Below are 27,220 nucleotides of genomic sequence, written 5' to 3'. Positions count from 1 at the left end.
GCTCGTTATGAGCTTAGTTTTGTGCCCTCGTTTGTTAAGTTGTTTAATGCTGGATCGACTTTTTAATCCGGATATTGTTGTTAATTGTATATATTATAATTTTGTGTATACTTGTTGACTTATTTTCGTGTGTATGTGACAATTATTATTGTTAATTGTATATATTATAATTTTGTGAATGTTAATTTTGACTTGTCGACGAATTTTTGTGTGTGTATGACAATAAAAACTAATAATCGGCTCTGTCCGTCGAATGTTTTTTAAATAATTTGAATTTGATAGAATCGTATTAGATTTTGGCAATTGCAGTCAAGTTTTCCGTTTTGGGGAAGATATTTGGTAAATAACTGGCGAGATTATGATAATACCATGTAAGATTTTGCTAATAACTTGCATGATTCTGATAGCACTGTGTGTGGTTTTGATTTTACCATAGAGGATTCTTATTATATCAGTCAAGATTTTAGTAATCAGAACTATAGAATTTGGGAGGGGGGCAGAAATGGTGGAATTGGAATCAAGACTCGTTGGACCAGAATTGAAATAGATAGAATTGTGGAATCAGAGACAGAAGTTGCAGAACTGGAACTGACGGAATAAGAATTGGTGAAACTGGGATTGAGACTGGAACTGATGGAGCTTGGAGTGGAATTGGTGGAAACGGAACTGTGGAATTGGAGGGAAGAAGTGGTGGAACCAGAACTGACAGAACCAGAATCGCTGGAACTGGGATTGGAACCAGTTGAACAGGGGTGAAAGCCAGCAGAGTTAGGGTGGAACCGTTGAAACGGGGGGGGGGGCAAAAGCTTGGGGACGTTGAATGGGATATCACATAAAAAAATGAAAAAGTCTTAGGACTGATGATGGGTTCCATAGTGTGCCGGACGGCCAGTCATGGTGTGGTACAGTGGCGTGAATAGACATGATGTATCACCTTGTGGATGGCTTGCAGAAACATGAATCAATGGATTTAGAGCGTGATTTTTAACAAGAGATTATCCAAAAATGATGAGGCATATCGGAGGGTGCCAGAGGGCCAGTAATAGTACGGCATGGTGGCTTGAATTGACTTGGTGTATTACGGAAGGCTGGCTTTCAAAAACATGAACCAATGGATTTAAAGTATGTCTTTTAACAATGAAATATCTGGAAAACATCCTAGGAATGATGAGGGGCATCAGAGGGCCAGTCATAGTTTGGTACGGTGGCGGGAATCGACATGGTGCATTAGGTTTAGGATGGCTTGTGAAAACACAAACCAATGAATTTAAAGTATTATTTTTCACAAGAAAAAATCCTGAAAAAAAATTCTAGGAATAATGAGGGTTGCCAGAGGGCCAGTCATAGTTTGGCACACTGGCTGGAATTGACATGGTGCATTAGGTTTAGGATGGCTTGCTAAAACACAAACCGATGGTTTTAAAGTATGATTTTTAACAAAAAACATGAAAATATGTCTTAGGAATGACGGAGGGTGGCAGAGGGCCATTCATAGTGTCGCACGGTGGTGTGAATTGACATGGTTTATCATGTTGAGGGTGGTTTGCGAAAACTTGATCTAATGGATTGAAAGCATACTTTTAACAAGAAAATTCCTGAAAAATTGCTTTGGAATGATGAAGGGTGCCAGAGGACATCATGCCATCCATAGTTTGCTATGGTGGTGTGAATTGCCAGGGGGGGTATCCTGTTGGGATTTTATTGCTAAAACACGATCCAGTGGATTTTAAGAATTAGTTTTAACAATAAACTAGCTGTTGGGGTGGCGCTTCGCGCCACCCCAACACATAGTTGGTGGGGGCGCTTCGCGCCCCCCAAGCCCCTCCCCGCGCGCGTAAGTCGTTACGCACCATATTAGTTACGCGCCATTGTAGTTGTGTCCCTGTGATTCTAATGATTGCCCTTGAGCTTTGTTGATGATGATTGCTAATCGACCATTCTCTGTGTCGCCGTCATCACTTATATATCCCCCTCTGCCCCCCGGCGTCCCCTTTGTAGTTGTTTCCCTGTGTCCCGGTTGTCATTTATATTCCCTGTGTCCCGGTCGTCATTTGTGTCCCGGTGTCCCAGTCTGTAATTTCTCGTTGAGTGGAATCAAATGTCAGCTCTTTGAGCAGACAAAAATCTTTGGAATATAAAGGTTCCCTGAGAGAAAAAAGAAAGAACGACACTGAAAGAATATGAAATCCTGAGAAGTATTATATAACATCCCAGATATGTGTCCTCCTCAGTTACAAGTGGGGATTCCCCACGGAGCCTAAAGAAACAATTCACGCAAGACTGCGTCATTCTTAGTTACAACCGGGGGTTCCCTGCACGAATATTGGATCCTCCGTTGGAATTGGTTGCCAGGGCCCCGTTGGAATTGACTGCTAAGGTCCCCGTAGGAATTGGTCGGTAGACCCTCCCCCGTCCAAATTGGATACTAGACCCCCTCGATGGAATTAGATGCTAGGGTCCTGTTGGAATTGACTGCTAGGAACTCCCATTAGAATTTGTTGCTAGGGCTCTCGATTGAATTGACTCCTAGGGGCCCAAGTGAAATTGGATTCTAGGGTCCTGGTGGTTAGGTTGGTAGGGACCCGGTGAAATTGGATGCTAGAGCCCCTTTGGAATTGGTTTCTAGGGCCCCCCATCGGAATTGACTTCTAGGGCCCTGCTGGAATTTCTTGTTAGAGCCTAGTGAAATTGGATGCTATGGTCTTCGTTGGCATCGGTTGCTAGGGCTCCCGTTGGAATTGGGTGCTTGGGTCGAGTTGTAATTGGCTGATTGGAATTGGAATTGACTGATTGAATTGGAACTGGATGCCATGGGTCGCTTTTTAGCATAGGGGCTCAGTTACATTGGATACTAAGGCCTCTTTCCGATGGAATAGGGTGCTAGGGCCACGTTGGAATTCACTGATAGGGCCCTGTTGGAATTGACTACTAGGGCCCCCTTTGAATTATTTGCTAGAGCCCCGTTGGAATGACTGCTAGGGGTTCCAGTAAAATTGGATGCTAGGGCCCCAATGGTTAGGTTAGGGACCTGGTGAAATTTGATGTTAGGGTCCCTATGGAATTGCTTGCTTGGGCCCTCTATTGGAATTGATTGATAAGGTCCCGTTGTAATTGCTTTCTAGAGCCCCTTGTAAAATTGGATGCTATGGCCCCCGTTGGAATTGGTTGCTAGGACCCCAATTGGAATTGTATGCTAGGGATCCCGGTGGATTTAGGTGCCAGGGTTCGGCGTGTTGAAGGTTTTTCCTGGCCCTTGCGTTTTTTTAAGCAAAGAAAAAACAATTATATAGTAGACACCTACATCTTTTTGAAAACATTCCTTATTACGTAACAACCATAAAAGTCATGAGTTGGTGGGAGGCCCTGAGGTTTTTTTTTCTGGCTCTTGCAGATTTTTTAAGTAATCAACATTTGCATCTCTTAGAGTACACTCCCTATTACGTAACATGAACCTACGTCTTGAAGATATGTGTTTTGAGGGGAATCGCCGTTAAACTTCTTCATCGTCTTAAATCATTAAGGGAAGAAAAGAGTAGTGGCTATGGGTGTCACAAAAAGCCTTATCGGGACACTACTCGTTTCATTTGTTCGATCCCTTGATGTGAATTGACACATTTCACTATATGCTATAGGCTATAATGTTTTTTGTTTTTTTAAGGAGATACCTGTTGTAATCCTTTGAGTCTTGGCCGAATCAAAGAAGTGATAGAGAAAGAAATAAATGGTGTCTATGTTCATTCAATATCAATAGGACACGGCTTTGCAAAGGTACATTCTCTCTCTGTTTCTCGCTCTGCCTCTTCTCCTATGTATCTTCTCTCTCTTTTTCACTCTCTCTCACCACCCCTCTCTCTCTATCTATCTATCTATCCTTCTATTTATTTACCTATCTATCTATCTCTCCTTCTGTAGTTTGACCAGGCCACAAATCATTTTTTCTGGTGAGCAGCTTTCAAAAGGACAAAATGACCCACAAGTAAGATCACCCTCTAGTAGTGTGTATGGTTAATGTTGTCGTTTGAGTTTCAGTATAAATGAAAAATGTATGACATTTATTATTTATATCGTTATTTCTATAGGCGGATCTACCTTACTGAGTCGAAGCTCAGGTTAATAAGAACCCTTGCTTCAGCCCTTCTCCCTACCCCCTAAGTCGCCCCACCCTTCTAACTCAGGAATACCTCAATCCTCAGAGGAGATGGAAGGTTTGAGACTTGCACAGCTGAGCCGGCTCAGTTTCTACCCCAATTTGTTCAAAGCTTCAATATTTATCCCCTTCAGTGAAGTTCCAATTTCATTTCAATCCCGCCTTAATACCTTAACCCACTCCATTCAGGGATAAACAGGTTTTCGTTTGATCTTAGGTTGACGGCAAAAAGCACCCGTTTTGCAAACTGTTATTCTTTATCCTAAAAACGTAGCCTAGCCATCTTAAGGTTTATTTTACTGTAGATCTAAGAAGTGGGACCGAACACCATTTATGGTAAGGTTTACATATTCGAACCCCATATTTTTTGTGGGTATTATTTTAGAAATTGCATCAACACTTTTTAAGCGCCCAGATTTCAGAGCCATACTTGAACACTATCAATACCGTGGCTTCCAATATTTTAATCTCAATTAACAGAATAATTCACCTATTCATCCAACTACAAAAAGATGCCTTAGTTATTCCACTTTTGACACCTCAACACCTTTAATACATTCACACTATTTTCCAAATGTAAAGAACTCTTTATTACCTTTTTTTCTTGCCAATTGAGACCGGCCTCAATACCAGTTCGAGACTTTAAGACTCAAGAATTCAGCACCAAAAATTTAAATAATGTGTTTAAATGTTAAAGAACTCTTTGTTACTCCTTGTAACTCTGTTTAAATGTAAAGAACTTTGTCTAAATGTAAAGAACTCTTATTACCTTTTTTACTTGCCTATTGAGAGACAAGCTTCCATACCAGTTCAGGAGTTTAAGACTCAAGACTTCAATATCAAGACTTTAAGAAATTTGTTTAAATGTAAAGAACTCTTTGTAACTCTGTTTAAATGCAAAGAACGCTTATTACCTTTTTTACTAGCGAATTGAGAGACAAGCCACAATACCAGTCCAGGTGAAGAAATTTGTTTTGTGAATGTACGAAACCAATATTTCTGTAAGTTCTATTTCTTAAATCTTAAAACATTGAAGTAAAGCGTGGTTTAATTCACATTGATTCAGGTTCAGATTTAATGTTTAATATTTTTTAGGATGCTGAAAGTGGCTATTTTATGCCTCCAAATAAGCAAATAGAGATAGCTTGTGAACAGCTCAGGAGTGACGATAACCTAAAAAACGGTTATCACGGGCTCGGATTTTCACAGGGTGGCCAGTTTTTGTGAGTACTTCAATGGCTCGTGAGCAAAATTTTTGTTATTTTAAATTCTTTTTTTTTTTTGTAGTGTTGGTCTTTTTGTCTTTCTGAGATACTCAGCTGGCTTGATCGAAGTGAGAATGATAGAAAAACCATACATCGGTCTTCCCAGTTTCAGATGCCTTAATGCCTTGCGGTGGCCCATTCGTCCCTAATGACGCACATAGTTTATACAAAAGAAACAGTTAGTAAGGACGACTATATTTCACCTCCATTGAACTTAGTTATTTCATTTCACGACTTTATAAAGCTATATAAAGTAGTGTACAATTACAACACAGCTATTATGGAGTAGGTCCAGTGGATCTTTTTCGGAGTGGATGGAGGGCTTAAATCCTCAAAATTTCATTTCTATTTCCATATTTTCTATCTTTCCGCGAGCCTTCAGATTAACATAGCGGTGAGAGTGGGGGAGAAGTTCAGTAGGCGTGCGGGCGCATATTACTTTTAGGCACGTATTATCTTTAAGGATAATCATCTCTGGAAATTTTATTCTAGTATATCCACCATCAGTAATGTTGAATTTTCATGTTAGTCCAGAGAAACTTATTCTCTAACCGTCATGACATAGCTCACATAGATATCCAATGATGTCACCATTAGTGCTTGTTTCGTAGTTCAAATATTTGTCTGTCAGCATTCAATTCTATGATAACTCTACCATGTTCACATACTCTTCTTTAAAGTATTCCATCTTCACTTTTTCATCATTGCTATTATTCTGTCCAACGATAGTATCTGTAGGTAAAATAGCGATGATACTATTAACGTTCAGTGATGTTTTATTTTTAATTGAATTGTCTTCAATTTTCTTGGTGATGTTATCTACGACTGCCCTTTATATTTTGCCTGGATTTCACTCTCTATTACCGAATTACTTTTACACAGGTAACAGTTCCGGCTCTGAGAAAAGATATGATTTATTACATTGTTGCAGCAGTACATTGGTGTTGGCGAAAGATGGCGATAGGGTTTATCAGCGGTTAACGTATCACCCGTTATTTGAGCAAGAACTTGACCCTCATCATCGGCTTTCAGCTTTAGGCTTGCATTATATTTGAGCACTGTCTCTTGAAATTTTACCCTGGTATATCCATTTGAATTTTTTCGGTACTCCAAAGAAATCCAATCTCTCACTGCCATGATAAGGCTCTCATACGTTTCCAATGATGTTGCCTTTAGTTCTTGTTTCGCTGTTCAAATATTTGTCCTTGTCAGCATTCTCTGCTGCGACAAGATCTATTGAGCAGAAATACTTTCTTGAACTATTTTTATGTTTACTTTTTAAAATACGACGTAAGTGTTTATCCTTCCAGTGCAAAATTAATATTGATTGAAAAAGTGCAATAAACTAACTACTGTCCATGACCAGTCACAGAGTACCACGGGAGCGACCGAATAAAACGAATCCGAAAACCATATTCACCAAAGATTACATGTCGTTTTAAGACATGACAAATAAGGTGAAAAATTTAAGCTAAAAAATAAAATCGTAAAAAATTCCAAGTTAAAAAAAATTCTATGTTCGAAAACAACATTCTAAGTTAAAAAGATTATAAGTTTAAAAAAATATAATTTAAAAAATCCAAATTTCATAAAAGTTGGGGTCAAAAAGTTGCGGGGGGGAAGAAGTTGGAGGGTAGGGGCATTGGGGTCCTGGAGGCTGGTATTGGGGCCCCGTAAGGAAACATGAGGACCCAAACACATGCGGAAACCCGGTAATGGAAAACCACCGCCGCCTTTTCTGGTACCCGAAAGGTGGCGATTGGGTTTATCAACAGGTAACGTATTGCCCGCGCTGTGAGCATGAAGTTGGCCCTCGTGATCAACGATTGGTTTTAGGCATGCACTATCATTAAGCACTATCATCCGTGGTAATTTTACTCTGGTATATCCACCACTTTCACATTTGAATATTTTCGGTACTTCAAAGAAATTTAATCTCTCACTGCCATGACAATGCTCGCATACGCTGTTTCGCAGTTCAAATATTTGTCCTTGTCAACATTCAATACTACGACAACTCTGTCATGTAGTCACACTTTCTTGAATTATTTTCTCTTTGCTTTTTAAAATAATACGTAAGTGTTTATCCTTCCAGTGTATAATCAGTATTGATCGAAAACATACAATAAACCAATAACTATCGATGACCAACCATAAAGTACCACAGGTGTGGCCGCATAAAACGAATTGAAAATCATTTTCAGCAAAGATTACATGTCATTTTAAGATATAAAAAAGTCAAAAAAATGTATCTAAGTTCACAAAAATTCTAAGCTAAGAAAAATTTTCTAGCTAAAGAATATCTAAGTTCGAAACCCAAAAATTGCAAGACAAAAAAAGAAAAATTCAGAGATAAAAAAATTGAACTTCAAAATTTTTCAAAAATTCAATTTTTTTAAAGTAGGAGGGGGCAAAAGGTTAGGGGACATTGGGCCTTAGAGGGGAATATGGGGATCCTGGAAGGGAACATGGGGATCCAAACTCATGTGCAAGCCCGGTAATGGAAAACCAGTATACTCGAGACCATTACATTACAAAAAGGATACCTGGCCGGCTTTAGTTACCACACCTCGGAAGCGAAGTAGGCATCGTTGACCATCAAAAGAACCAGTTTTCTCGATAACATTAGAGTACTAAAAAGATCTATAGAATATATATCAAAACTTCTTTGATAGGACATCTTTGTCACCTCAAGGTCACTTCAACTTTTGATAATAAGCCAAAATGATAGCGAAATACCCGCCAGATGGTCAGAAGCGCTCCATTAGAACATGGAGATGTGGCATTTACGATATGAGGCTGTTGCAGTGCCGCAACAGTATTCTTGGTAATCAAATGCTGGTTCTTAAAAACTGTTATCTCGAATGCAAGACTAGATTATCACGCTTACCGGGCGTGTCAATGCGATAAGAGGGTCATAGGAATGATGCCAAAATTTTCCGGAAACAATGAAAGGATATAGCGGCAGGCAAAGTATGGCCTAGATGCAAAGGGGCTACTCACTGTTTGTGAAAGGGTTATAGTGATGGCAGAAGTATTACCTAGATATAAGGGACTCTTCACTCTCTGTGGTAGGCGTATAGCGGCACGCGAAGTATAACCCCAATCACTACTTATGCCACTCATTCAAGTTCATGCAGTGTAAAAATCAAGAATAAACCGGTTTCTTCGTGAGTTTCTTTCAGCTTAGCTTTATACAAGAAAAAGACAAGTGACAGAATAGATGGGAAATATATAATTTGGGCTTTATATTTGGGCCAAGTATTTGGACTGTTTGAAGTGAGAAAACCATTCTTACTTCTTAATATGCAGAATAGTTGTACCTACCAGGTTTTGTATGAAGACCCGCTATACTTTACCCCCCTCTTAACGTGTAAATATATAGCCAAAATTTAAAGTAACTAAGAAACTAACAAAGAAACCGGTTTGTTCTCGATTTTTACACAGCGTAAACTTGTGAGTGGCGTATAATACACAAGTACCGGAATTTTTAACGGAGAAGGACCCAGATTTATCGGTATTATTTAAAAAATGATCATGATTTAAATTAAAAAAAAACAAGTTTTCGATCTAAAAATAAGGAGGAACACCAAAACTTAAAACGAACAGATATTATTACCTATAAGAAAGGAGTTCCCCCTCCGCAAGACCCTTGTCTTTGCGCTAATGTTTTGAATTTTTGTTCCCTTAAGAACTATCCTTATCCCTTAAGAACTATTCCTGAAACACAGTGACCGTGTAATTAGAATAAGATTTGTTTTAAAATGCAAAAGAATTAGTGTAAAGAGCGAGGTCTTGAGGAGGAGGAAACCCGTTTCATATACATTATGGTTTCTGTGTGTTTTAAATTTTGATGTTGCTCCTTATTTTCAGTTGAAAAACTTGTAAAAAAAAATTATTACTTAAATGTAGTATTTGTTAATGAGAAGCATACGGAACAAGTTTTTATAAAGAAAAGTAAAGAACCTGACTGAACCAAAAATAAGAAAAAAATAAAGTCAAATGATCTTGAAAGTAAAAAACTATGGAGTTTAATAGAAAAAATAAGATCTAATTTTTTTCTGTGAACAAGATTATGTCAATAAAAGAAATTAACTAAAAAACAAATTCTGAGAAAACAAATTTGTCAAAGAATAGTAAAGAGCTGCATTAAGCCAACTATGAGTAGAAATAAATTCAAATAATTTTCCACATGAATTAAACCTAAAACTAACAGAAATTACAATAAATAACCGAATCAAACTCAAGACAAACATAAATTAAAATGAGTAGGGTTGACAACCCCCACTCCTTCTCTAGACCAGAACATAATTTGCACTTTTACTGAAAACAAAATATGTTTTAAATGTTTTCACTTTTTTTACTTCAATTAAATAAAGAAGTATTTAGACTATAGAAAATAAATATCAGAACATTTATATTAAACTGACAACACACGGTTATTATTTTTTTTTTAGCGAAGTGCATATTATGTTCTGGCCTTGAGAAGACATGGGGATTATCGGCCCTACTCATTTTAATTTTTGCTCGTTTTGAGTTGGACTAGTTTATTTGTTGTAATTTCTATTCGTTTTGGGTGTCATTTATTTATTAATGGTGGTTTAAGCTAGTTTTACCCTTGTGAGATAAAAAAAAATCAACTTGTGAAATTTGACAACGCTTTCGTCCGTAAAAATATAAACAACAAATTTTGGGTTCCCAAAGCAATTATCCTTTCAAAGGTTTTTATTGTATGTAAATTACTCTTTTTCCCTTTCCTTAGCACTTTTCAACGAAACAAAAAAACAAAATAAAACTCAAATAAAATTTTCAAATTTGGAAAATCTTATTTTCCACGGTTGGGGGATGTTTTCCACGGTTGGGGGATATTTTCCGGGGGGTAGTTTCCACGGCGGTAGGGGGAGTATTTTTCGTAGGTGGGGGGGAGAATGCCTTAGAACCATCTACTGTAGCTATACAAAAAATCGAGGTATTCTTGTCAAATCAAGATTTCATTTGAAAGGATTCTGTTAAGTTCTAGTCTAGTTCCTATTTAGTATCTAGTTTAGTGTTACTTTGCAATTCTTTGTGTTTTATTATTGACTTAAATATTTCGCTTTCCATGTTTTCTCTTTTTGTTTATGACTATTTTCGCTCACTTTATCTATATATATAAAAATAAGTTGTCTGTGTGTGTGTGGGTCTGTCTGTCGGGTGACGTCATGTTTGTGTGTCGACTGACGTCGTGTTTTCAACTGACGAAATTACAGACCGGGACATCGGGACACAAATGACGACCGGGACACCGGCACATAGGGAATATAAATGACGACACTCAAAGAGAAAGCGACCGGGACAAAAGGAATGTTCGATTAGCAATCACCATCAACAAAGCACCGGGACACAAATGACGACCGGGACACAGGGAGTATAAATGACGACCAGGACATAAGTAAAAAAAAAACTAAAAAAGGTAAAAACTATAAAAAAACTAAAAACTAATAAAAAAACTAAAAAAGATAAAAAACTAAAAAAACTAAAAAAGAAAAAAAAATAAAAAAGGAAAAAAATGAAAAATAAAGGAGAAAAACAAAACTAAAAAAACGAATGTATATACAGACCGGGACACCGGGATACAAATGACGACCGGGACACAGGGAATATAAATGACGACCGAGACACAGGGACACAACTACAACGGGGACGCCGGGGGGCACAGGGGGATATAAATGACGACCGGGACACAAGGAATATAAATGACGCCCGGGACACTCAAAGAGAAATCACAGACTGGGACACCAGGACACAAATGACGACCGGGACACAGGGAATATAAATGACCACCGGGACACAGGGACACAACTACAAAGGGGACGCTGGGGGGCACAGGGGGATATATAAATGACGACGGCGACACAGGGAATGGTCGATTAGCAATCACCATCAACAAAGCTCAAGGGCAATCATTAGAATCATGAGGTATAGATCTGAATACGGATTGTTTTCCCATGGACCATTATATGTTGCATGTTCAAGAGTCGGTAAACCTGACAATCTATTTATATGTACAGACAATGGGACAGCAAAGAATGTTGTATATTCGCAAGTTTTACGTAGTTAAAAACATGTATATATATATATATATATATATATATATATATATATATATATATATATATATATATATATATACTAGCTGTTGGGATGGCCAACTAGTGGCATCTAGTTGGTGGGGCGCTTCGCGCCCCCCAAGCCCCCCCGCGCGCGTAAGTCGTTACGCGCCATATTAGTTACGCGCCATTGTAGTTGTGTCCCTGTGTCCCACCTGTGAATAGAGATAGATATAAATATATGTTTTTAACTACGTAAAACATGCGAATATACAACATTCTTCGCTATCCCATTGTCTGTGCATATAAATAGATTGTCAGGTTTACTGACTCTTGAACATGCAACATATAATTGTCCATGGGAAAAACAATCCGTATTCAGATCTATACCTCATTATTCTAATGATGTGTCCCTGTGTCCCGGTCGTCATTTGTGTCCCGGTGTCCCAGTTTGTAATTTCTCTTTGAGTGTCCCGGTCGTCATTTATATTCCCTGTGTCCCGGTCGTCATTTGTGTCCCGGTGTCCCGGTCTGTAATTTCTATTCGAACAATCCCTGTGTCCCGGTCGTCATTTATATATCCCGCCTGTACCCCCGGCGTCCCCGTTGTAGTTGTGTCCCTGTGTCCCAGTCGTCATTTATATTCCCTGTGTCCCGGTCGTGATTTGTGTCCGGGTGTCCCAGTCTGTAATTTCTCTTTGAGGTTCCCGGTCGTCACTTATATTCCCTCTGTCTCGGTCGTCATTTGTGTCCCGGTCTGTAATTTCTCTTTGAGTGTTTTTTCTTTTTCTTTTTTTTTTAGTTTTTTACCTTTTTTCTTTTTTCAGTTTTCTTTTTCTTCTTTATTTTTCAGCGTCACTATGAAGTATATATCGACGAACCTTTGTTTTTTTAACTTAAATCTGGTAGGCATTGATGACCTTATCCAAGTCAAAATCCCAAACCCAATCATCATCGCTATCATTTTCAGTTTTGATATGTTTTGACTCTCGCTGTCCAGGTGGATTTTCATCTAACTGCGCGGTTTTGCGTTCTTTAGCCGCAAGCCTGTTTTTTGCTGTTCTTGTGATTCCCCGGCACGCTTTCTTTTCTTACTTTCTCTATCAGCTGCAAGCCTGTTTTCTTGCTGTTCTTGTGATTCCTCGGAACGCTTTCTTTTCTTACTTTCTCTATCAGCAGCAAGTTTTTTGGCATAAACTCTTTGAGCAGCTTCCTCGGCTGTTGCCATTGTAGGTTCTTCAGTCATTTTACAATTAAACATTTTTTCGTGAACAAATGTCTTAAATACCGTTAATGACGTCATCGTCATAGCAAAAATGACGACAACTAACTTCATGACGTCAGTCGACACAGAAACATGACGTCACCTGACAGACAGACACACAGACAGACAACTTATTTTTATATATATATACTAGCTGTTGAGGTGGCGCTTCGCGCCACCCCAACACCTAGTTGGTGGGGGCGCTTCGCGCCCCCCCCAAGCCCCCCCGCGCGCGTAAGTCGTTACGCGCCATAATAGTTACGCGCCATTGTAGTTGTGTCCCTATGTCCCACCTGTGAATATAGATATATATATATATATATGGTTTTAACTACGTAAAACTTGCGAATATACAACATTCTTTGCTGTCCCATTGTCTTTGCATATAAATAGATTGTCAGGTTATCCCCCTGTTTCCCCCGGTGTCCCCGTTGTAGTTGTGTCCCTGTGTCCCGGTCGTTATTTATATTCCCTGTGTCCCGGTCGTCATTTGTATCCTGGTGTACCGGTCTGTATATACATTCGTTTTTTAGTTTTGTTTTTCTCCTTTATTTTTTTCCTTTTTTTTTCTTTTTTAGTTTATTTAGATTTTTAGATTTTTTAGTTTTTTTATTAGTTTTTAGTTTTTTTTTCTTTTTAGTTTTTTTGTAGTTTTTACCTTCTTTTTAGTTTTGTTAATTTTTTTTTTTACTTGTGTCCTGGTCGTCATTTATACTCCCTGTGTCCCGGTGCTTTGTTGATTGCTAATCGAACATTCCTTTTGTCCTGGTCGCTTTCTCTTTGAGTGTCGTCATTTATTTTTTTCTTTTTTAGTTCTTTTAGTTTTTACCTTTTTTAGTTTTTTTTTAGTTTTTAGTTTTTTTAGTTTTTTACCTTTTTTTAGTTTTTTTAGTTTTTTAGCTTTTTTATTTTTTTTATTAGTTTTTAGTTTTTTTGTAGTTTTTGCCTTTTTTTTTAGTTTTTTGTCCTGGTCGCTTTCTCTTTGAGTGTCGTCATTTATTAGTTTTTTCCTTTTTTTTTTTAGTTTTTTATTGGTTTTTACCTTTATTTTAGCTTATTTTTCAGTTTTTTCCTTTTTTTTAGTTTTTTTTTATTTTTTATTTTTTTTAGTTTTTTACCTTTTTTAGTTTTTTTAGTTTTTTTAGTTTTTTTAGTTTTTTTACTTTTTTTATTAGTTTTTAGTTTTTTTTTGTAGTTTTTGCCTTTTTTTAGTTTTTTCAGTTTTTTTTTTAGTTTTTTATTGGTTTTTACCTTTATAGTTTTTTTAGTTTTTTAGCTTTTTTATTTTTTTTATTAGTTTTTAGTTTTTTTTGTAGTTTTTGCCTTTTTTTAGTTTTTTCAGTTTTGACGTCACCTAATCCAGTTTTTTCAGGTGACGTCACCTGACACATCCATCCACACATCCATCCACACATCCACAGACAGACAACTTATTTTTATATATATAGATATATATATATATATATATATATATAGATATATATATATATATATATACTAGCTGTTGGGGTGGCGCTTCGCGCCACCCCAACACCTAGTTGGTGGGGGCGCTTCGCGCCCCCCCCAAGCCCCCCCGCGCGCGTAAGTCGTTACGCGCCATAATAGTTACGCGCCATTGTAGTTGTTTCCCTATGTCCCACCTGTGAATATAGATATATATATATATATATGGTTTTAACTACGTAAAACTTGCGAATATACAACATTCTTTGCTGTCCCATTGTCTTTGCATATAAATAGATTGTCAGGTTATCCCCCTGTTTCCCCCGGTGTCCCCGTTGTAGTTGTGTCCCTGTGTCCCGGTCGTCATTTATATTCCCTGTGTCCCGCGTCCCGGTCATCATTTGTATCCCGGTGTCCCGGTCTGTATATACATTCGTTTTTTAGTTTTGTTTTTCTCCTTTATTTTTTTCCTTTTTTTTTCTTTTTTAGCTTATTTAGATTTTTAGATTTTTTAGTTTTTTTTATTAGTTTTTAGTTTTTATTTCTTTTTAGTTTTTTTGTCCCGGTCGTCATTTATATCCCCCTGTTTCCCCCGGTGTCCCCGTTGTAGTTGTGTCCCTGTGTCCCGGTCGTTATTTATATTCCCTGTGTCCCGGTCGTCATTTGTATCCCGGTGTACCGGTCTGTATATACATTCGTTTTTTAGTTTTGTTTTTCTCCTTTATTTTTTTCCTTTTTTTTTCTTTTTTAGTTTATTTAGATTTTTAGATTTTTAGTTTTTTTATTAGTTTTTAGTTTTTTTTTTCTTTTTAGTTTTTTTGTAGTTTTTACCTTCTTTTTAGTTTTGTTAATTTTTTTTTTTACTTGTGTCCTGGTCGTCATTTATACTCCCTGTGTCCCGGTGCTTTGTTGATTGCTAATCGAACATTCCTTTTGTCCTGGTCGCTTTCTCTTTGAGTGTCGTCATTTATTTTTTTCTTTTTTAGTTCTTTTAGTTTTTACCTTTTTTAGTTTTTTTTTAGTTTTTAGTTTTTTTAGTTTTTTACCTTTTTTTAGTTTTTTTAGTTTTTTAGCTTTTTTATTTTTTTTATTAGTTTTTAGTTTTTTTGTAGTTTTTGCCTTTTTTTTTAGTTTTTTGTCCTGGTCGCTTTCTCTTTGAGTGTCGTCATTTATTAGTTTTTTCCTTTTTTTTTTTAGTTTTTTATTGGTTTTTACCTTTATTTTAGCTTATTTTTCAGTTTTTTCCTTTTTTTTAGTTTTTTTTTATTTTTTATTTTTTTTAGTTTTTTACCTTTTTTTAGTTTTTTTAGTTTTTTTAGTTTTTTAGCTTTTTTACTTTTTTTATTAGTTTTTAGTTTTTTTTTGTAGTTTTTGCCTTTTTTTAGTTTTTTCAGTTTTTTTTTTAGTTTTTTATTGGTTTTTACCTTTATAGTTTTTTTAGTTTTTTAGCTTTTTTATTTTTTTTATTAGTTTTTAGTTTTTTTTTGTAGTTTTTGCCTTTTTTTAGTTTTTTCAGTTTTGACGTCACCTAATCCAGTTTTTTCAGGTGACGTCACCTGACACATCCATCCACACATCCATCCATCCATCCATCCACAGACAACTTATTTTTATATATATAGATATATATATATATATATATATATATATATATATATATATATATATATATATATATATATATATATATATATATATATATATATATATATATATTCACAGGTGGGACATAGGGACACAACTACAATGGCGCGTAACTAATATGGCGCGTAACGACTTACGCGCGTGGGGGGCTTGGGGGGCGCGAAGCGCCCCAACCAACTAGGTGCTGGGGTGGCGCGAAGCGCCACCCCAACAGCTAGTATTTGATAATAAGAAAACTATCGTATATGCATAAGTTTTTATAGCTGACCCATCAGGCCGTGATAGCAAATAAAGAGGGCATGGTCATTTTCTTTTGGAATCGGAATAAACTCTGGATATGCCTCATGATGTCATCTATAAATATGTTCATGTTACACAGTATCTCCATGTATTGTTCTAACTAGATTTTCAGAGTTTAAAACAGTTATGTACCCCCTGAACGTATGTGACTTATCCAAGGAGCTTCGAGTTTTCTCAATTTAGTTTTATAAATTAAGACCTTCGGAGTTTATAAAAACTTTATGCACTCTGTGAACATGATTAATTTTTTCAATGAATTTATTTGTTCGTTAATGAAGATCTTCAGAGTTTAGTCTGAAGATCTTCATGTACTCTGTACATGACGTAAAATTTCGTACACACGTAAAAATGTGTGTACTCTGTAAACATATCTAATTTGTCCGTGGTAGAAGATGGAAGAAATATTGTCTTGTCGTTACTCTAATTTATATCCCGGACTTTTTCTTGGTAAGCGAGTAAATGTACAATCAAAGAAAATGCACCTTTTTTTGCTTTGCTGAAATTTTTATCATTAATTATATATATCTATAGATAGTCTTCAAAATTTATGTCTCTTTGTAGGCGGGGCCTGGCACAGAGATGCTCTGATCCGCCAATGAAAACTCTGGTCACTCTGGGAGGTCAGCATCAAGGTGTTTATGGCCTTCCAAAATGTCCTGGGGATAGTAAAAAGTACTGTGACTACATTCGAAGGCTTCTCAACCATGCTTATTCCAAGTAAGTTTTTGTTTATTTTTTAATACATATGGTTTTGGTGTATTCAGGGGATGTAATGGTTTTTCCCCCTCCTCCAAAATTTTGTCTGACTCGTGAAAACGTAGCAAAAATGCATATAAATACATTTTTGATGCGTGCAACAGGATAGAATTGTAACACTAGGTAACCATGAATAGGTGAATTTATACTTTTTAGCTATAAAACAAACCTCGCGTTAAAAATAAAAAATTTATACAGTATACAAGACAGATAACAGGATTGCAACAACAGATTGGGGAACACCTATCCTTAGCTGCCAAAAAAATAGAATTAAACCTCACTGAAAATAAAAGTTACAGGATAGAAGAACAATAACAAGATAACAGTAATAGATTGGCAACACATTATAGAAGAATAATAACAAGATAACAATAGATTGGCAACACATGATAGAAGAATAATGACAAGATAACAACAATAGTAGTGGCGAATTTTTACCCCTTAGCCACTAAAATCAGAAAAACTAAACTGGGTTTTTTGGAGAAAAGTTAACCTCCCTCTCTTTCCTACACACACTGATATATGACGTTAATTTTTAGTAGCCATTTTCTATATATTCAGGGGTGGTTTTGAACTAAGAATGAAGGATAGCCCTCTTCCTCCCCACTTTTGAAAATATATTCACAAACTTAATCTTTTTTAGGACTCGACTAGTTTTTATAAATGGAAGTGAAAGCTTGTTTAAATTAAGGGCCATAATTGATTTTTAAGGTTTTACGGCCTGTTGAGTTTTTGTGGGGGAAAAGTTAACTTCCTTCTCTTTTCTACACACACAGATATATGACGTTATTTATTAGCAACCAATTTTTTATATTAAGGAGTGATTTTGAACTAAGAATGAAGGAGAGGCTTTTTTCTCCCCACTTTTGAAAATACATTCACAAACTTTATATTTTTTAAGGACTCGACTAGTTTTTATAAATAGAAGGGAAACCTAGTTAAAATTAAGGGCCATAATTGCTTTTTCAGGTTTTACAACCTATTGAGTTTTTGTGGGGGAAAAGTTAACTTCCTTCTCTTTTCTATAGACAAAGATATAGGACGTTATTTATTAGCAACCAATTTTTTATATTACGGAGTGATTTTGAATTAAGAATGAAGGAGAGGGTTCTTTCTCTCCACTTTTGAAAATACATTCACAAACTTTATATTTTTTAGGACTCGACTAGTTTTTATAAAAAGAAGTGAAACCTATTTAAAATTAAATAAAAAAACAAGTTTCTTCAACTGAAAGCAAGGAGCAACATCAAAACTTAAAACGAACAGAAATTATTACGCATATTAGGGGGCTCACCTCCTAGTAAATAGTAAACGGTAAAGTTCCGTTATTAAATATAGTAAACGGTAAAGTAAATAGTAAACGGTAATAGTAAACGGTAATAGTTTTAACGGTAAAGTTCGAATTTTGTTCCAATTCTTTAAGAATTACACCTTAATCACAAAGGCGTTTAATTAGAATAAATTATTCTTTTAGAATTACTAAAAAACTTTAGCGTGATGGGACATTGCTATGAAGGGGGGCATCGAATTTCCTAGCATTATTTAAAAAATAATTTCTAATTAACTTAAAACGATTTCTTTCAACTGAAAGTAAGGAACCCCCCTCCACCTGGATATGGTCCTGTTACAATTTGTTTATGTACATTTACTGTTGTGGAACATTTTAGACTTTTATTTTGTTATTTAGCTTGCTGCACCTCTGTAACAAACTCTGGCTTTTAATAGTTGCAATAGTCCTGTTATAACTTATTTATGTATATTTACTATTGTGGAACATGTTAGACTTGTATTTTGTTCTTTTTCTTGCAGCTCCTCTGTAACAACCTCTGGCTTTTAATAGCTGTAATAGTCCTGTTACAATTTATTTATGTATATCTACTGTTGTGGAACATGTTAGACTTTTATTTTGTTCTTTAGCTTGCAGCACCTCTGTAACAACCTCTGGCTTGTAATGCTTGTAATAGTCCTGTTACAATTTATCTATGTATATTTACTGTTGTGGAACATGTTAGACTTGTATTTTGTTGTTTAGCTTGTAGCACCTCTGTAGCAACCTCTGGCTTGTAATGCCTGTAATAGTCCTGTTACAATTTATCTATGTATATTTACTGTTGTGGAACATGTTAGACTTGTGTTTTGTTGTTTAGCTTGCAGCACCTCTGTAACAATCTCTGGCTTGTAATGCTTGTAATAGTCCTGTTACAATTTTTCTGTGTATATTTACTGTTGTGGAACATGTTAGACTTGTATTTTGTTCTTTAGTTTGGAGCACCTCTGTAACAACCTCTGGCTTGTAATGCTTGTAATAGTCCTGTTACAATTTATCTATGTATATTTACTGTTGTGGAACATGTTAGACTTTTATTTTGTTGTTTAGCTTGCAGCACCTCTGTAACAACCTCTGGCTTGTAATGCTTGTAATAGTCCTGTTACAATTTATCTATGTATATTTACTGTTGTGGAACATGTTAGACTTGTATTTTGTTCTTTAGCTTGCAGCACCTCTGTAACAACCTCTGACTTTTAATAGTTGTAATAGTCCTGTTACAATTTATTTATGTATATTTACTATTGTGGAACATTTTAGACTTGTATTTTGTTTTTTAGCTTGCAGCACTTCTGTAACAACCTCTGGCTTGTAATGCTTGTAATAGTCCTGTTACAATTATCTATGTATATTTACTGTTGTGGAACATGTTAGACTTGTGTTTTGTTGTTTAGCTTGCAGCACCTCTGTATACAACCTCTGGCTTGTAATGCTTGTAATAGTCCTGCTACAATTTATCTATGTATATTTACTGTTGTGGAACATGTTAGACTTGTATTTTGTTCTTTAGCTTGCAGCACCTCTGTAACAACCTCTGGCTTGTAATGCTTGTAATAGTCCTGTTACAATTTATCTATGTGTATTTACTGTTGTGGAACATGTTAGACTTGTATTTTGTTCTTTAGCTTGCAGCACCTCTGTAACAACCTCTGGCTTTTTATAGTTGTAATAGTCTTGTTACAATTTATTTATGTATATTTACTGTTGAGGAACATTTTAGACTTGTGTTTTGTTCTTTAGCTTGCAGCACTTCTGTAACAACCTCTGGCCTTTAATAGTTGTAATAGTCTTGTTATAATTTATTTATGTATATTTACTATTGTGGAATATTTTAGACTTGTATTTTGTTCTCTAGCTTGTAGCACCTCTGTAACAACCTCTGGCTTGTAAAAGCTGTTTCGCGCAACGGAATTCTAGCACAACGTTTGAACCAGATTAAATGTAAAACAACTACAATCTAGATAACATTTTGCTGTTTAGCTTTAATAACAAAATGTTTTCACTTACTAGTCGTAATTATCAAACCATTTTCTTCAAGTAGATCTTGTAAAGAAGCTTTGCAGATCTAACCCGGCTAAATTTTGAACGGCTAATCAGTAGCAGATGATATGCATATTCACTAAATGCTAAAAGCATGAAACGTGACGAAATAATACAATATAGGGTCGAGCCTAGTCAAGCACTAAATATTTCTGATGACAGACTCCTTTTTTGTCTTCTCGACTCTAAATCCCTTTAACGGATACTAACATATGAATTTGCATGTGAAAAACGAGGACATATACCACGGACGAATTCACATTAAGCTAAGTAATAGAATACCATAATTGAGCAGGATTATGAACCGATTTAGTGGTATTTGAATCATTTTTCCTTGCAAAAGAATAGTTTGTTTGTATGTATATGTATGTAGTTTATATGTTTGTATGTAGTACTATGTAGAGTAGAGAAGACTGCCATCTGCTGCCAACAAACCCTTCGGGGCTTTCTTAGCAGGGGCTGGAAAGTGTTTTGTATTCATTTAAAAAAAATTATCTTATCTAAATAGAATGCTAAATAAAGACAACAATGTAAAATGTAAATTTTCATTTGAAATAGCAGTTGCATTGATAAGTCGATCCTCTTTAATTTGGTATAAAGGTGAAAACAGTGATACCATCAATATTACATGATTTTTTGCAATACTGAATCAATCTTCTTGAGTTCGGTATGAAGGTGAAACCATTGATATCATCAAAATCACATAATTTAGATTTCGGGGTTGTTGTGTATTTCGTGCAATTCTGTAACAATGGACATTGTGGAAAATGAACAAGGGCAAACAAAGTTTGGGGGCTATCATTCACAATCTGTAATTCATTTATAAATATCATAACTACCAAAATAAATACCATTCTTTCTGATGGTATCCATACCATTATAGAGTATTCAAGGTAATCTAGGCTACACTAATTTTCATTGACGCGTCTCTGTTTTTACACATTGACGACATCTTTTTATGTAGGCAACGTCTTTTTACGTTCTCCAGTCCTCACACAACTGTGATCGCAGAAACAAATCCTCACAGACGCAAAATAACGCTTTTTGTGCCTGCCTTCTCACCGGTGCTTTATCTACTTGTGCTTTACTGATAACGAATTATATTACAATTTTTTTATATTTTACAATAGAACGATATGTTATAATGTATACAATATACAGGATGGGATGATCGTTTGAAACTAGCAGCTTTAGGATAATGAGAGTCCTCGTTAGAACAAAAAATTTAAAGTCTTCAATCATAAGAGTTCGCTTTGCAACAAAATACCGTTTTTTATCATGAAGCCTAAGAAATTTCATTGAAATTAATAGAATTAAGGATCCTTTAAATCAATCTTAGGTTGGGGTGGGTTTATCCAATTCATACATCTCTTTATTTAGAGACATATTTGGCCTAAGCTTGCAATTTGGGCCCTTATGGATGGCAACTACCTCTTTATTTTGAAGTTTGTTCACAATAAAATAGAAGATTGTGTTCATATCCTTACCAGCACGTCAGCTGGGAGAGGGGCTGGTTTTTACCCCGAGGATGAGGGTTGTACGAAAAACTTCTGCCTCTTAAAGTTTTCTAAAATGGGCTCTTAGAGGTGGCAACTCTCTTTATCTTGAAAGCATTTATGATGAAACAGAAGATCCTTACCAGCTCATAAGCTGGGGAAGGGGGTTGGCTTTTACCCCGAGCATGAGGTTTTTTACTCCAAGCATGAGGTTTGCACGAAAAAACCTGCCTCTTAAAGTTTCGACAAGTATAGCCGGCATATTCATTTCAGGGACAACTGCCTCTTTTGCTCTCCCTTGTGGGAAACCTTAATTGCAGTTCATGGAATCTCATTTTTATTTTCTTACACTCTTTTTTCTTTTGAGTTTAAAGAATTCTGGAACCAGCAGGATACTGGCATGACCTTTTTTGTCATGCCAAAAAACATGGATTTTTTTTCATATTTAAGTTTGTTTTTATTTTTAGTTGGTTTTTTTTTTTGAATTTTCAAATTTGCTACTGTTTTTTTTATTTTAATTATTTATTTTTTAATTTAAATGATATTAAAATTCTATTATCGACGTCTTTTAATATAATACATTTACAATCCTGCTTATATTTACACAGTGTAAAAACTTCTTAAAATGTAAACCGGTTTCATTCAACCCGGATAAAAGTTTATTCAAAGAGTTTTTAAGGGGATTACTGAATATCAAGCATTTACAGGCTGCTATATGTGAATGAAGTTTTGGGTATAGGCAAATTTAGTGCCTGTTGGAATGTGCAAGCGAGGTTTAGGGCATATGCAAAAGAGGTTTACGGTATATGCATATTTTGTCCCATCCTGACCAATTTATTATATACTACTGACAACACTATCCAACATTGGGTAAAAGGGTTTTTGAAGTCAATCCAGAGTGAGTGCGAGCACTTTAACTCTCATGTGCCTTTTATTTCCAGAAATACATTTGCCTGGAGCGTCTGATTTAGGTTTCGATCTTTTCTATTTTGGAACTATTTTGAGACTAAATTAGAATATTACTCTTAGTATCTAGCCTACAAATTGGTTGGAGGAGTTCAAACATTCCTGAAAATGAAGTTAGTTACAAGAACCCCTGCCTCTTCAAACTTATAAAAATTATGATCGTAAAATCGTCTACCTCCGCCGCTCTCCTTTATGCTGAAGTGAAAATTTTGGATACGTTGAGGATCTTTTTCCCCTTTTTTTAACATTATTATTTTTTTCTTTGTAGTTGGGTTCAAAGAATTCTGGCACCAGCAGGATACTGGCATGACCCTCTTGATGAACCAACGTACAAGAAGAAGAGTAAATTTCTGGCAGATATCAACAATGAAGTTTTCATTAACCAAGAATACAAACAAAATTTAGTAAACCTTGAAAAACTAGTATTGGTCAAATTTAACAACGACACAACAGTGCAGCCTAAAGAATCCTCATGGTTTGGATATTATAAACCTGGATCGCTTGTCATTCAGAGATTAAACGAAACTTCTTTATGGATTGAAGATAGACTTGGTTTAAAAAAGATGGGGGATCGTCTTGTTCTTCTTGATACCGATGGAGACCATCTGCAGTTTAGTGAAGAGTGGTTCGTAACCAATATTGTTCGACCTTATTTCAAATAACTTCACAAAACGATTTAATTTATCTTTTGACATATTTTAGACTATTTTATGTTTTTTCTTACATTTTTGGACTTATTTATTATGGAATATATGCGAAATTAAACGTTATTTAAGAAAGTTGGTAGCTTATTCCGTTATAAAAAAATTTGCGTTTATTTTATTTTTTCTTTGTTTTGTTACTAGTCATTAGTTTTAAGAAGATATAAAAATGGCTTGCCAATGACGAATAGGCTTGACGCAACTTTTTCCAAAAAAAAAAATATGTAAAAACTGCAAGTTAACTGCTGACATAGCTCACAACTATCAGTTAAACCAGGGAGGCCGAAGCTACTCGAAATAATTAGAAAAGCAAAATCAATGAATTCGAGACAAAATATTCAATCTTCTATCAAGTGTTAGATTAAGAGGCTTGTGGTCGTCTTGATTAAAATCAAAAAAATTGTGGGCATAAAACCATGGCTACTTATAGAAAAAGCCAAGACAAATAGTCCGAGTAAGTAAGAAGCAAATTTGGAATAAGCCCTAATTAGGATTGTATAAAAATGATCATCAGTTCATTTGTTGACTGATAAGTCTATCTATCATCCCTCCATGCGTCATTCCTAGGGCAGAACCTAAGGTAGACAGTCATAGAACTAAAGGGTGAAAGATTTAGATTGATTTTGGGTTGATGCGTGACGGACAATGTTCACTGGACCTATAGCAAATCTGAAACTAAATTTGCTTGGACTCACAGGCGAACAAGTGAAACCCAAGCCATATAGGCTTGGCGTCTTGTAGTTTAAAGGGGGAATACCGTGTCATAGGATTGACGCATGACCAGTAAGTCCTCTGGACTCGCAGGCAAACGGTGAAATCTATAATTTTCCAACTGTTTGGTTAGATAGCACGGATAAACGGCGGGAGTAAGCATGCCTCTCATATTGGATCAATACTTGTTTGTTATCTTTTAGCAAGTCACGCCTGCCAAGAGTCTCAGGCTGGTCGATCAAGAATTTAAAACTGACATAAGACCATTAGATTGCCTGGAATGAGAGGTAAACAAGGCACGCCTTCCTATACTTTTAGGCAGGTCGAACCTAGAATTTAGAATTGACACAGGACCGTTACTTTGCGTGGAATGACAGTCAAACAAACATCTGAAGTCAAACTGGGTCCATCTGCAATGAGTGTCAGGCAATGAGTGTCGCTGCACTTCAATGCCACAGTTTGCCACTTCTATTGCCTAATCTGCCACTTCTATGTTGCAGTCCATGGTCATCGCAAGACCTTTTTGGAACAGCATGATAGTTCAAACAGGGTGTCTGATACACATTTTCTCATACAAATTATTTGAGTAAAGAAAATAAATATAACCGGAAACAAAACAAATTAATTATTTCGAGACAAGATTTGTCAACAAAAATCGCATATTATGGTGTTACGTCTATATCGTTGGCGTTGCAGTAATTCAGGTTAAGGAATTGGTCATGCCAGGTTAAAGGTTGCAGTAATTCAAAATATTGTATTATACATAAGTGTTTTACAAGAAAACACTAAAACCAAAACATGTTTTGGGGGTTTTTCGACTGGCAATGTCGACTGGAAATCCAGTGAAACTACCAAAAGAGCAGAACTCCCTTGAATGAGATGGCAAAAAGTCGTACCTTTATGAAAAGAAACAAAAAATTAAGCTTTCACTAGAATAAGAGGAGCACACGCAGCTCAGGCGCTGCTTGGTGCTGCAATAAATCGTCAGTAAAAGTATATTTTAGAGTACAAATTTTTTTGTAAGCTGAAAATACAGCAGCTTGAAGAAACAAGTAAGGAACAAAAAACTCCGCAATATTCGCTCCACATTGAATTCTCATGCACACATGCACTGAAAACAAAAACAGGAACATAATTAATTCCTCGTTGAAACTTTCATTTTGCATATTAAAAAATATATTAAACTAATAAAAAAAACTTTCTGAAAACCAAAACAACTAAAAACAGATAAAAGCAAAAGTAAATTTATTCTATGTAATATTTATTAACAATAAAAGACAATACACCAGCTCTACCCCGCACTGCGCCAGTTATCTATGTCATAGTCCTCAGAATTTCATCTTTGCAATAGCTTTTTAGAATTTAACTCTTCATTAAACAAGAAATCTGGCACAAATTTTTAAACATGGAGCATATGACTTAAAATAAAGTGGGAAAGAATTGGTGGCAACATCTACCATCAGAGTTAATCACTTGGTAAAGGGTAAACAACAATGTTCAAAACAATACAAATTAATCTCTTTGGACACAACACTTCCAAACAATAGTTTGCGCCCGCCCTCTGACATTATCATCAGCATTTTATCTTTGCAATAGCATTTTAGAATAAACACTTCATTAGACAGGAGACTGGGCAAACATTTCCAAACGCTCAACACGTGATCAAACATACAAAGAAGAACAAGCTAGGCTTTACAAAGACAATATTCGTTATCATCTAACGATAGATTGTTGTGTCAGTCCTCTAACAGCGATCTCAGCATTACGCCTTTGCAAAAAAGTATTTTGAATGAAACGCTTCATTAAGCATGAAATCTGACCCAATTTTGCTACGAATGAGACCAAATACGACATTAGGTGTTTTCAAGAACCCCTTAGCTAACCTATATGAATACAAAAAAAGACAAGTCATAAGAATGCTCCAAAATATTCCCACAAAATTGAATTAAATATTACCAATGGTTATGTTGCTTTTAACTTAAGTTCTTTGCAATCTTAAATATTAAGTTTCTTATTATTTTATTTTTAAGTTCATTATAATCAAATCCATAAGGCTATTTTGCTTTCTTTGAAAGTAGTTCAGCTAGGTGAATAAAACTTTCAGGAATGAATCCAGGGCCTCTTTGATAACGTGAAGGTCTTTCCAAGTATCCACCTCCATTCTATCCCCTCCAAATGACACTCACATCTAAGTACCTGAAATATTAAAATATTAACCTGAAACATAAAATTTCTTCTTTACCTTCTGTGAGTATTATTTCATTCATCTGTAATTGGCGTAACGCGTAAAGGTGGGTTAGATCTAAGGTCACTCTAGAATGCGCAATACCTCTTAAAATACATAAAACCTTGATCCTTTTTCAAATTTTCTCCTTACATAAATTTCCTCCTATTAATTTATAGATTTTCTCTATTATATAAATAAAAGTGCTTCTCCTTATATTCGTTATACTGTAGCCCTGCTGAAACACCTTTAGTCATATCCATACACACAAAACACTTAAAGGACTGTCTTACTTGATAAAAATGAAACGGTTAACTCGTTCTCCATAACACAAAAAACTGAAGGGGAAGCAAAAAAGTCAAAACCAGAGTCAGCTCATTCAAGAAATTTTTTAGATAATAATCCTTTTTACTAATCATGCTCAGATAATGACTATTAAATCATGTTCGTTGAGAGGGTTTAATACAACAATATACAAGAGTGGGATATTTTTCTAATAGGTAATCGAGAAAACCTCCACCCCTATCAACAATACCCTTGAACAGGCACTAAAATATATGTGAATATGAAGGTTTCAGTTTTATACCCATTTTATATAATGATTAAACTATTCCTTTCCCAGTATTTATGACATCCCCTTAACCTTTTGACTTTATGCGTCTATGACAATTTCGCCAAGTTTTTGTTTTTTCTATTTTTTCTCAAGTTATTTTCTATTTTCTACCTTCAATTTTTTTTCTATTTTGTACTTATGTTTCTCACAATTCTGCAGTTATGCAACAGGGGCTTAAAAATTGAATCCCAAGGAAAAACCATTTCAACAAACACTTCGTTTCGTTAACCACTT

General features: G+C 35.6%; 1 protein-coding gene and 1 long non-coding RNA gene across 2 annotated transcripts in view; one reads left to right on the top strand and one right to left on the bottom strand.

Annotated features, from left to right (window-relative positions):
- Nucleotides 1-20,334, bottom strand: part of LOC136027911 (uncharacterized) — a 69,638-nt gene extending 49,304 nt beyond the window's left edge. The window contains exon 1 of the long non-coding RNA XR_010617688.1: nt 20,243-20,334. This is a non-coding gene — a long non-coding RNA (uncharacterized LOC136027911). The remainder of the gene's footprint in view (nt 1-20,242) is intronic.
- Nucleotides 1-23,507, top strand: part of LOC136027908 (palmitoyl-protein thioesterase 1-like) — a 29,835-nt gene extending 6,328 nt beyond the window's left edge. The window contains exons 2-5 of the mRNA XM_065705346.1: nt 3,659-3,768; nt 5,243-5,370; nt 16,714-16,869; nt 23,006-23,507. Of these exons, the coding sequence (XP_065561418.1) occupies nt 3,659-3,768; nt 5,243-5,370; nt 16,714-16,869; nt 23,006-23,399 (788 nt within the window). The 3' untranslated portion in view covers nt 23,400-23,507. The remainder of the gene's footprint in view (nt 1-3,658; nt 3,769-5,242; nt 5,371-16,713; nt 16,870-23,005) is intronic.
- The last annotated feature ends 3,713 nt before the right edge of the window (nt 23,508-27,220 follow it).

Source organism: Artemia franciscana, chromosome 6, assembly GCF_032884065.1.
Source record: "Artemia franciscana chromosome 6, ASM3288406v1, whole genome shotgun sequence".
Taxonomy (NCBI): Eukaryota; Metazoa; Arthropoda; class Branchiopoda; order Anostraca; family Artemiidae; genus Artemia; species Artemia franciscana.
The sequence above is the reverse complement of the archived record's forward strand: the minus strand, read 5'-3'. Positions and strand labels throughout refer to the sequence as shown.